At 40.4% G+C, this 12,150-nt stretch overlaps 1 protein-coding gene across 2 annotated transcripts in view; it reads right to left on the reverse strand.

Annotated features, from left to right (window-relative positions):
- Positions 1-12,150, reverse strand: part of SLC12A1 (solute carrier family 12 member 1) — a 94,987-nt gene that overhangs the window by 50,036 nt on the left and 32,801 nt on the right. For both annotated transcript variants that reach the window (XM_080645638.1, XM_080645639.1), the window contains 6 exons: positions 11,269-11,353; positions 7,631-7,782; positions 6,341-6,448; positions 5,903-6,026; positions 4,039-4,140; positions 1,890-2,045 (listed from right to left, as the gene is read on the reverse strand). In XM_080645638.1, coding sequence (XP_080501764.1) covers positions 1,890-2,045; positions 4,039-4,140; positions 5,903-6,026; positions 6,341-6,448; positions 7,631-7,782; positions 11,269-11,353 — 727 coding nt within the window. The remainder of the gene's footprint in view (positions 1-1,889; positions 2,046-4,038; positions 4,141-5,902; positions 6,027-6,340; positions 6,449-7,630; positions 7,783-11,268; positions 11,354-12,150) is intronic.

Genomic DNA, 12,150 nt, shown 5'->3' on the forward strand with positions numbered 1-12,150 from the left:
TACTAAGTGCTGACAAGGATGTGGCACAAGTAGTATATTCATTTATTGCTGGTAAGAATGGAAAATGATACTACTACTGTGGAAAACACTTTGGCAGTTTCTTATAAAGTTACATCTACAGTTATTATATAATCAGAAATCTCACCCTTAGAGGAATGAAAACATAGGTCCACATAAAATCCTGTGTGTGAATGTTTATAGAAGCTTTATATATAGTCACCCCTGAGCTGAAAACAACCCAATGTCCATCAACTGGTGAATAGATTTTTTAAAATATTTGAGACATATTCACACAATGCAATATACTCAGAAACAAAAGGAACAATTACTTATACACACAATAACATGGATGAATCTAAGAGCATTATGTCAGGTGAAAGGAAACATGCACAAAGGCTACATAAAATAGATTCATATCATATTCTCTAAAAGGCAATGTCCTTATTAGGACAGCAGTGGTTGCCAGGGGTTAGGTTGTAGGAAAGATTGCCTACATAGAAGTGTCAAGAAACTTACAGTGATGATGGAAATACTCTCTGTCTTGATTGTGGTGTGGTGGTTATAAGACTGTAAGTTTGTAAAAAATTATAGACTGTAGCCTGGCCAGTTTGGCTTAGTGGATAGAGTGTTGGCCTGTGGACTGAAAGGTCCCGGGTTCGATTCCGGTCAAGGGCATGTACCTTGGTTGCGGGCACATCCCCAGTAGAAGGTGTGCAGGAGGCAGCTGATCGATGTTTCTCTCTCATCGATGTTTCTAACTCTCTAACCCTCTCCCTTCCTCTCTGTAAAAAAATCAATAAAATACATATTTAAAAAAAATATAGACTGTACATGTAAAAGGGGTGAGTTGAAGCAAGTATCACTCAAGTTCATTGGGATTCCAATTACAAAATACTTAATCCAAAGTAGGAAACTGTGAGAGAAACACTCCACCATCCAGTTTATAATGAATGCTATCCTTTCAAAACGTTCTCTTCAATTAGATATCAAGTGGCAAAAGGCACATGAACATTAACATAACACATCAAGGGCACTGTGATTATCTTGCTAGATTATCAAGATTTTTATATCGCAGTTTGATTGAAAAGGAAAGAAAACATTAAAGCCACATTTCTATATAACTTCAATAAAGGTGGACTTACTTGAACCCCAGAAAAATAAATAAAAGGGGTGAGTTTTACCATATGTAAATATACCTGATGAAAACATACGAAGTAATAAGAATAAGCAACAAACAAGCCCTTCCAAGGTAGTTGCTACCTTCTCTGCTTTACTTGAGGAGTAAGGGTAAGGGAATTGGGGAGGAGGGTGATGCGGATCCCTGAGACTGGATCGCAGTACCTGACTCTGTGGTCTCCAGCCTCTCCCATCTGCAGTCTATGCAATTGTCTCCTTTTCTCAGCACTTTGTTCATGTCACTTTCACTTTACCTACTTATATTAATTTATTATATTACATAGTTCATTGCTTATGTGTGGGTCTGTGAACTCCTTGAGGACAGGGACTATATCTCATTTATTAGGACATTAGAAGGTGATGTAATGAGAAGCTTGTGGGGTTTGGTGTCATACACACTGTAGTTAACGTGTCAGCTCCATCAGATACTGACCATTACCTTGGCAAGTGGTCTACCCTTTGAACTCCAGTTTCTTCATCTGTAAAATGGGTATAATTATACTTAACGTACAACATTATTGTGAGTGCATGATACATAATAGGTGCTCAACAAAGTTACCTATTGTTATATTATATTATATTATATTATTAATATCCCCCATACACATGGCACACCTAAGTACACAGGAGCTGCTCACAACCTGGTTATTGAATAAAGGAGTAGTTAGAAACTGCTTTGTAAACCCTCTTCTATAGAGTCCTTCATATCTTACCTGGCTTCTTATAGGTCACATAGATATAGAGGAAGAACTCAATGATGTAGGTGATAACAGCTGCCCACCAGTTGATGACAAACATGACTGCACAGCACAAAACAGCTCCAAAAAGAGATACCCACATGTTGTAAATCCCGTATGCAGGTCTCCATCCTGAAAGTAAAAAACCAAATCTATGTGCACAAGAAAATCTTCCACACTATCACCATCATGCCATTGCATATGATCAGAATACAAGTAACATGTTTCTTCCCAGCATAGAATTAAGAATTAGGTCAAGTTTTCAACTCTGCTATTAGTTTTCTGTGATCTTGGATCTCTGGCCTATGGAGGTATAATTACACCAAATAAGGATGCTGTGAAATACAGAAAAATGTGTCTCTCGTGGCCCCTCCTGACTCCCTGCATGTCCCCTGATTGTCTTCCCAAACTATAACACCTTGAGCACCTCATATCTATGCCAGTAGGAGTTCAAAGGAGGCAGGAGGGATGGAGAAGTGGGTCTTGTGGGGAGGGTGGAGGAATTCCTTGGTGGGCCAAGAAAGAGAAGGTTAAGACAATGGGCTTACTTTCCCATGAAGAAAGCAGAGCAGTCATCAAGTAAATCCATTCATTTCCTGCTAGCTCTTCCTTTACCCTGAGAGGAGGATGCTTGCCCTTTCAGAAATAATAATTAATGGGAAGAGAGGAAGACATTTGTCTGCAATGTCTTCTTAAACCCGATGCATTAATATGTTTTGCATTTGCAATGAAAATATTTCTCACGGTTCATATATGCAAGTGGGGTTTCCCATGTTTTACTATTAGTTCCCTGAAATTAAAGAATCTGGGAGCCGGTGAGGTCGGGATGGGGAAGCTCTGATTTGAAGGGTACATTTGTTCTCTGGGTGAAGCGCATTTTAGATTTGGAGAGGCCAAAACACAGCAGAGCTTTCAGTCTTCTGGAGCAGTTTCCTAAACGGCCACAAGATGGATACAGCACTTTGAGAACATCACTGGGAATGCCCTTATTTTACAAGTCTGGCTGTGTGTGCGTGCATGCGTGTGTATGTGTGTGTGTGTGCATGTATATGAAAGAGAGAGGGAGGCTTGGAGAGAGAACGAGAGAGGTGGGGGAGAGTCTCAAGTTCTGGGTCTTTGTATCTATGTGTCCCCCTCTATGCGCTTCCCTGTTTTTCCTCTCTTTTCCTCTCTTCCTCTCCTTTTTTTCCCTTTTCAATCTTCCCCTGGCAACCTCTATTACTTTAAAAACGAACATAACATGGCATGGAGGCACACGTTTCTATGATTTGCTGTATCCTCTGACTAGAACTTTCTGTACTCTGCTTAAAAGAAGACAACACAACAGACACAAAAAGTCCTCAGTGTTTTCTGGAGCCTAGTGGCCTTGGGTGGCTGAAGGCTCCTCTTCCATCTACCTTTTGTCTTACTGGCAGCAGCTTTTTCAATTGTGGCAGGCCCTAAAACAGTGGAAATGTGTTTATATCCCTGATAAAAGCCCTCATGGCTAAGAACATTCTGAAGGTCGATAATGACAAGTCTCTGTTCTGGTGGAAAGGCAGAAGAAATCCTATTGGCCAATGGAAGCAAATTAGAGGTGATAAGTGACTAGATGGTGGAAGATTCCCGGGTGTGAATTTTGCTCCACTTTAAATCACAGTCTGAGAGCACGGGGATGTCAGCAGCTTCACTGTGAATCTGCATTGACTACTCTCAGCAGGTAATTATGGGAGCTACTCATCCTTCTCTTCTGCACTGTGGGCAGGAAACAAATTGATAGTAAGGAAGTTTCAAATATATACATTTATTCCACTTCTGTGGTCACTTTCACCGAGGAAATAAATAGTGATGTTTTTCTACTGCTGAAATAAATGTGGTTTCTCTTGCAATGAATAATTTATTGCCGCAGGAGAAAATTGACTTTACGGTTGGTCAGAAAGGCCACTGCTCAAATGATTCTTTTTCTATTGCATAAGTCACACACACCACCAACCCCCCCACTCACCAAACAAAGTGGATTGCACTGCCCACTAGGATATAAGGAAACAGATCAACACAAATTAAGCACTTTCACTGACTCATTTCATTTTATTGACACTAACCATTGTTGGCTTAGGCTTATTTTAATTTTAAAAAGTCAACTTACCTGGGGATTTGGCATAAGAGGCATGGAAGCAGGAGAAATTAATAAGTGCGTATGAGGCCAGGAAAAAGTTGGAGATGATGGGAGCAATGGTGTTCAGTTCCGCTGTGAACAAAGCAGAAATGAGCATGTACGTCTGAGTGATGAGACCAGGGGCTGAACAGCTGTTGCAGCCTGGAAGCTTGACTTTATTTGGAGGCTGAAACCATAGCTAGCATCTGTCAAAGTTTAAGAAGTTAGTGATTTTTCTTTGGGGCTGCATTTATTTTAAGACCTATTCTTAGCCAGAGTTTCTTTTCCATACAGTAAGAAGCAAGAAAACCTACCAATCTAAAAATAGGCAATCAAGACCTCTACTTGCAAAAAAAAAAAAATTGAGTGGGAATGGGTAGAGGGTTTGGGGATTGGGCAGATGATAAGGCCCTGTGGCTGTTCCAGGGGCGCCAAATCCTGTGTTCTTTATCTGCTATGCGCGCCCAGGCTCCGCAGGGTGCCAGATTAAATTCCAGAAATGCCTACTTGGAAATTTCTCTGCATGTACTCAACTTGCTCTCTCTGCCTTTCAGAACCCTTGTTAGTTATTTCTAGAGAAGGTCTACCAAATTTGTAAAAAAAATGTTTTACTACTATAGCTAAACATCCATTATGACTTAATCCTAGCTGAATTGTTTATGTTGTGATAGAAGAAATAATTTAGAGATAGTCCTATTTCTCTGAATGTCAGATGTCTATCAACCTCAGTGATGGAAATGCAGGGGGCAGCTGGGTGTGGTGCTACAACACGGGGGCCAGCAAGAAGGTAGGCAAAAATAGCTGGCACGCACCTGGAAGCTAATCTGCATTGTTCTAAAAGAGTGATTTTTAAAGATATTATTTAATTTATACAATTTTTAAAACTTTGTTTATTTGATCACTTAAATGCAGTAAAGAGCAATGATTTGAAGTCTTAAAGCTTAAATTATATAACTGAAACATCTCTACAGAATTACTTTTTTATTTAATTTTTTAAAAATCTAACAAACCTTGTTACCTTATAACAAATATCTTCAACCTCGTGGGAATCATGCGAGGATTCATGAATTACAGCCACTTCCTGAGTTTATGTGATAAGGAGGAGCCCTCGTCCTTTGGCATCTCTGTGCTGAGAAAGGCTCCGCCCATCTATGCAGAGCTACCATCATCCCTACCTCTTGCTTCTTTTCCTCTAAGCTCACCAGCAAAAGTGACGCCTTAGGGAGCAGTGAGGAATGTGCAGGCTACATTGATGCGTGTGCCTCTCCAAGATTATGTAGCTGTTTCTATAATGTCTAGGGAGCAGGACATGAGATTAAATCTAGTTTAAGTGGTTCTCAAACTTTAGTGGTCTATGAATCTCTTGAGGAACTTGTAAAAATGCAGATTCCTTGTCACCAGAGATTCTGAATCTAACTCGGGTTGTGCCTGAACATTTTCACTTAAACAAACCTGCAGGTGATTCTGATTCTTACACAGGTGGTCAACTGACAGCATTTGAGAACAGACTCTTTGACTGTCCTGCTAGCTGCCAGGCTAGATGATGTAAAGACCAGTGGTAGCTGGGGGAGACTCTGGGATTAGACAATAACGGGCAGGTTGAAAGATGGATTCAGTTACATTTGGGTGGATGAATTTCCAACACTCAGATTCAAAGAGATGAACGTCCAAAGCCCACCTCAAATCTTTTAAGGCCCTCTTCCCTCAAAGTTTTCTCATTTCCCTCTTAGACAGACTCGTCTATTCCCCAATGGAATATTGAACATAAAGCAGGTAACTTTTCAAGCTAAAAGGAAAACCCTATGAGTAGCAGAAGAGTTATTTGGCTTTGGGTAAGAACAAGAACCCTACTAACCAATAAGAATGAACGCCATGGCTATCACAAAAGTGAGGATGTATCCTCTCAGCGGCTCATTGTTTTTCCCATATCCTTTTGCGAAGAACTGCAGGGCTTTGTAGATGTTGTCCTTGCATAGAGCCTAATGGGAAAGAAGAGGAGAAACTCATCATTTATATCTATGTGCCGTCGTTTTCCCTGGGTGATTCAGACAAGAAGACTGGGCGAAAGATGGAGTGATACACAATATGAGGCACAAGTTAACACTGAGATTCATCATTCTTTATATTATTTGAATCGATCTTGACTATGTGGCAGACATAGCATTTGAGCCAGATGCAAACATTAAAGTGTTTCAGCAAATGATGGAAAATGATTGCCGGTGAGAATGAATATTTCAGGTTGATCCATGTTCAGCGGCAACAGCAGTTGGGAGAAACACATGCTCTGTATCACCTGGAACACTTTGGGAGCGCTGACAAGGGAGGCCAGGGCCGAGGAGAGCGTTGCAGAAAAGATGCCAGCCGTAATGAGGGGGCCGAACCCCGACACCATGCTCATGACCTTGAGAAGAGAGGTTCAAGTCAGGAAACTCATCCAATGGACAATAAAAATAAACAAACGGACAACCAAATAAATAAAAATAGCCATATTTTTATTCAAATGCTTTCCTTTCCACTTTTTGTGTTTTAAAATTTTTTTAATAAGCTAATTGCTTCTAATCAGATTTCTCCCTCTCTTGCTCATTTCATTCTGGAGTTGTTTTCAAGATGGAAATGGCCTTTTTGTTGATTATAAAAATAATAAATGCTCACTACCATACATCCAGAAGATACTGGAAAGAATAAAGAAAGAGGTTTCAAGGGTTTTGACAGCATTTCCCCCCTCTGTCCTTTGTGTATTTCCTTCATTATGGGAAATTCTATCTCACAGAAATTGGTGTTTTAATAAGGTTTGGGGAGGGACTCAGCTGTTTACCAGACCTTTAAGGCATTAGTCTTTCTTGGTCTTCCTGTGCCTAGAGGCTTTGTAAACCTTTGTTTTTCTGTGCTCATTAAACACAATTTTAGGTCTTAGACATGATGAGAGTCTGTCCATTTAAGTCATATTTTGGAATAATGACTTCAGCTGAGTTAATTTCTCTTTGTTGGTTGTTAAAATAGATGAATGAAGCCTTCATGACAAAGTTGCTCCTCCTTCTGCTCACTCATCGTTTAGATAAATTAATGTTTCAAGTCTTACAGTTTTCCCAACTTCCTTTGCCCCTCCCCCTCATTTATCTCCCCCTGCTCACCCCCCTCCCCCTCATTTATCTCCCCCTGCTCACCCCCCTGCCCCTCTGCCACTCACAATTTCCCTGTTGGCCTTGTCTTCCAGGAACACCAGAGAAACTGTTCCTAAACCGAAGCCCATGCAGGAAACGCATTCCATGCTAACTAATCTGTCTCTCCTCCCCACCATGAACTCTTGTACAATTGACTGGAAGGTACACAATGTCGGGAGGTGATCCTTCCCTGGTGGTGCAATTCACACAAGTGCCTGTTCTCTCCTACCACAGTAAATGTAACTCCCGGATTTGCTACATGTATGCCTGTATGATTCCCTTCCCTCTCACACCAATTGTTCTTTGCTGAATTCAGATCAATCAATAATCAATCAGTTGCAGGGTCAGAAGTGTCATTATACATGATGTTATCAAAAAAATACAATGGCAATCAACATTGTTATAATTACTGCAGCTCGAACCTGGAAATTGTTCATCAGCCCATACTGACATGGTTCATGTTGACATCTTGAGAAGTCATAGCCCAGCCCACAGGCCGCTGAACCATTGCAGTTCATCCCAGAAATGATGGTGTCATTCATGTTCCCAGTGGCATCTCGGACCACACAGGCCCCTGGGGAAACAACAGTGGCTTGTCATTTCTTTAGATTTTTGAGTTCTCTTCCCTTAGGGCAGTGGTCAGCAAACTGCGGCTCGCGAGCCACATGCGGCTCTTTGGCCCCTTGAATGTGGCTCTTCCACAAAATACCATGGCCTGGGCGAGTCTATTTTGAAGAAGTGGCGTTAGAAGAAGTTTAAGTTTAAAAAATTTGGCTCTCAAAAGAAATTTCAATCGTCGTACTGTTGATATTTGGCTCTGTTGACTAATGAGTTTGCCGACCACTGCGGGGTTTCTTCTGAAAACATACTTAGTTTGTTTTGAATCTGAGCAGGTGCATTGACTATCCTGTCTTCATTGCCAGTGCTTCCTGGGACATGGTACCTGAGGATTCCCATCCTCTGAAGCCTGGGGGGCACCCCCTGTGTCTAACAGGCTGCCACTTCAACCACCTTGGGTGATTTAAGTCCTGGCTCTCACTTGTCTCTGCAAGACCATTGCAGGTTGGAATACCTTACTTTCTGATCCCTTAAAATGCAAAAACAGTGCTTTGCACATAATACATACTCAATTCAGATTTCTGGCTTAGTGCTACTGATTCAGTGTTTTTCAAATAGGATTTATTGTCTCATTTGTGAGAGAATCAAGGGATGGCATTATTGAATTCCAGTAATTAAGAGAACCAAGCCCTTGCTTTCAACTAATGATATTCCTTGCATACTATTTTAAACAGTTATAATTATACTTGACTGGAGGCTAGGTGCATGACATTCATGCACTGGCCTGTGCCCTCTTGGGGAGCAGGCCTAAGCTTGCAGGCAGACATCCCCCAAGGGGTCCTTAGCACAGGCAGGAGAGGCTCCCACCACCGCCGTTGCGCTCACCGGTGGTAAGCCTGGCTTCTGGCTGAGTGGTGCTCCCCCTGTGGGAGCACACTGACCACCAGGGGGCAGCTCCTGTGTTGAGCATCTGCCCCCTGTTGGTCAGTGTGTGTCATAGTGACCGGTCGTTCTGCAGTTCAGTCAATTTGCATATTAGCCTTTTATTATATAGGATATACAATTTTAATGGTTTAAATAATAAAATATTTGGGGATAAAATATTAAGATTTCTTAATTAATAGTAATGATCAAATAATATTCTATCAAATATTTTTTACCTCAGTTTATTCCATTTTTTCATACATTTAAGTGTTCTTATTATTTTCTATTATAAATATTCTATGAACATCTTTATGCATATATATTTTTTTGTATCTTAACATATTTCTCTAGGATAGATTCCCAGAAATGGAGTTATAAACTTTTTAAAGATCCTTAATATATATATTTTAATCACCAATATTCCCTATGAACTTTTCTAACTGTAATCTGACATTATGTATTTAATAAGGTTATTGAAATATGTGAACATAGGTATGAAACATATACAAACTTTTCTGAACTACCTGAAGGAAAAATATTGATGCCGACCAACAAAACTGTTCTTTTTGCTTTTCAAACTCCAGCCAGGGTGAGTTCTCACTCCTTGCAAATAACTAGAAGAGAGGTCCTGTGGTAGGTAGGATCTAATGCAGCCGTGGGCAAACTACGGCCCACGGGCTGGATCCGGCTCGTTCGGCTGTTCTATCCAGGCCGTGGAGCCGAAAGAGCGGAGGGTTCTCTTGCTCTCCCCTCCGCTCCTTTACTTTGAATTCATATTAGTTCACACAAACACTCCATCCATGCTTTTGTTCCGGCCCTCCGGTCCAGTTTAAGAACCCATTGTGGCCCTCGACTTAAAAAGTTTGCCCACCCCTGATCTAATGGGAACCCTCAGGCACATTCATAGTCTTTAAATCCAGGAAAGACTTAAGAATCATAGAATCTGCAAGTTGAAAGAACCACTTAAAATAGTCAGTGCAGAGATTTTTTTAATATAGTGGTATGCCAGCTTGGTGTAAACACTTGAAATTATGGGTGCTGGTTATCAAGAATGATCCATCCCAGATTTTACTTCTTTGCATTATTTATTTATGTTGAGCTAACTTTTTTAAATCATGTATTTTGACTTCTGCATAATAGAACTCCCCAAATTCCCATGAAGCCAAGCCATGAACCATTATTTACATGACAAGCCATTGACCCATGACTATCCTTCTCCTATTCTGGGAAAAGTATAGAAACACAGATTTTTCCATCTAACAGGAGCAAAAACTAAAAGAATCTTTGAAATTAGGTCTATAACTTTATTTATTCCTTTATTTTTACTTTGTGTGAGAAAGAAAACCATTTGGGAAATTTAACTTTGAGTGATTTCAATATTTAAAAATATGTTGATTTACTAAATCATTGGAATAAAATCTCTTTACATGTAACTAAGCTTGGAAATGCCACAATAATACCATTAACAACATTATCCAATTTCCTCAAATAAGAAGCAGTGAGAGAAACAAGCAACTAAGTGAATTATTTTGCTTTTTTCTTTAGAAACCAAACTCAAGACATATGTATTTCCTAATGTGCTCCATAGTAAACAGAGGGTGACTGAGATGTGCCTTTTGGTAAAATTGTCGTCCAGATTCCCATAATGATACAGCCTGGAGCTGTATTCCCTAGTGAGCAAAGAAAATAGTTTTCTTCTCTGAATGTTCTACATTCTTTCCTCTCTAATAATTACATACAAGTGAAGTGACCCCAACCAGGAGGAGGTGTGGCTACAGGTAGAACAAGAGTCAGCTTAGGAATAGCAGGTGAACCCACATATTTTCTGCTCATTGGGTAATGTAGGGACTGGCTGCCCACACTGCTGGCAGCTGGGTCTTGTTCTGATTTCCTGCTGATCAGTGGCAGTGACATTTCCATAGTAAGGACAGCAGTGCAAGGAGGGGACACAGTCATCAGTTCTATATTTTTCATAATTTCCTAAGGCTTTTGGTGTTTGCTTTGTTTTATTTTGTATCTGTCTTCTTTTCTCTTTCGCTGTTCGCCGCCTGCCTTAGAGCAAGGGAGGTGGGTGCTGGCAGGGATGGCTTCCTTGGCGGTAGGAATCTTATCATCTAGAGTAGCGAAATGGGACCCTTTGTATTCAATTAAATTGACCAATCTGATTACTTTTACCCTATCTCTGACCCAGAGACACTGGGTTACAGTTTCATTGCATTCAAACCTCGATGTCCTCAAACTACGGCCCGCAGGCCACATGTGGCCCGCCGAGGACATTTATCTGGCCCGCCGGGTGCCACTGCCTGTCCTGCTTAGCAGCCGACTCAACCCAGGCCCGCAGAGCGCATAGGAATTTGTTCAGAGTTGTTGTTTTTTTAAACTATAGTCCGGCCCTCCAACGGTCTGAGGGACAGTGAACTGGCCCCCTGTTTAAAAAGTTTGAGGACCCCTGTGTCTAGAGTATCTAAGAAGGGAATTAAAATAGTTGCCTTTTTGAAAATATGCTACTTATGTTCTATTGAAAATCCACTGGACATGAAAATCCATCAGATACCAACATCAGAGACCTACAACTTACCTACACAAATAGCAACGCCTATGTAGGCGACGGTGGTGATGAAAATGGCCAGCATGGTTCCTCTGGGGATGGCATCTTGGGGATCCTTTAAAAAATAATGTGGAGGTACAAGGAGACAAGGTGGGATAAGAAACAGAGATCAGTTGGAGTTATTTCTGTATTTTCAATTTTTTAGGCTACTCTTCCTGAGGCAAGTACTCAAGAAAAGATCAAGCTAATAGCAAAATGGTGAGCTCAAGTTTTTTGGGGGATAAAGATAATGTTCTGAGAGTGAATAAAGAAATCTGCAGAATTCTGCGCTGAAAAGAAGAGATCTCTAACTGTCCAGGAGGGAGCTATTATAGAAAAGTATACCAGTTAGTTCACTCACTAATGCCTCTCTCTCTCTCCTTTATCTCCTGTGAATTCCATGCAAATTCATAAAACCTGAAATTATTAGGAGAAATATCCAACCATACCTGGCACATTGGTGATATCACTCTGTGTGTTTGTTTTATACTAAGCTTAAGCTTGCCTTAAAAAAATCACTTTTGATTGAGCACAAAGGTTGATCTGCTAAATTCTCCAATCCCTTAAATTTCCCCTTTGGAATCTAGCTCAGGAATGACTGCAATGGGGATATTTAATTTCCAGAAGCAGGCATGAATAAAGAGGCAAATTTAAGCTTATACCAGAAATGGGCTTTTCTCTTGCTTATAAGTGTATAAAAATTCACTGAGCTGAATTCACATCATATATAATATACCATTTTATATCCTATTTGCAGGGGCTAACTCATATCATAATCAATTCCAAGCAGCATAACTTCTAAATAATTGAATTCAACTTAACGGGGATTATTAAATAGAGATTCTAATATAGTTATTGATTGTACAAGACAGT

The sequence above is a fragment of the Plecotus auritus genome, assembly GCF_963455305.1.
Source record: "Plecotus auritus genome assembly, chromosome: 1".
Classification (NCBI taxonomy): Eukaryota; Metazoa; Chordata; class Mammalia; order Chiroptera; family Vespertilionidae; genus Plecotus; species Plecotus auritus.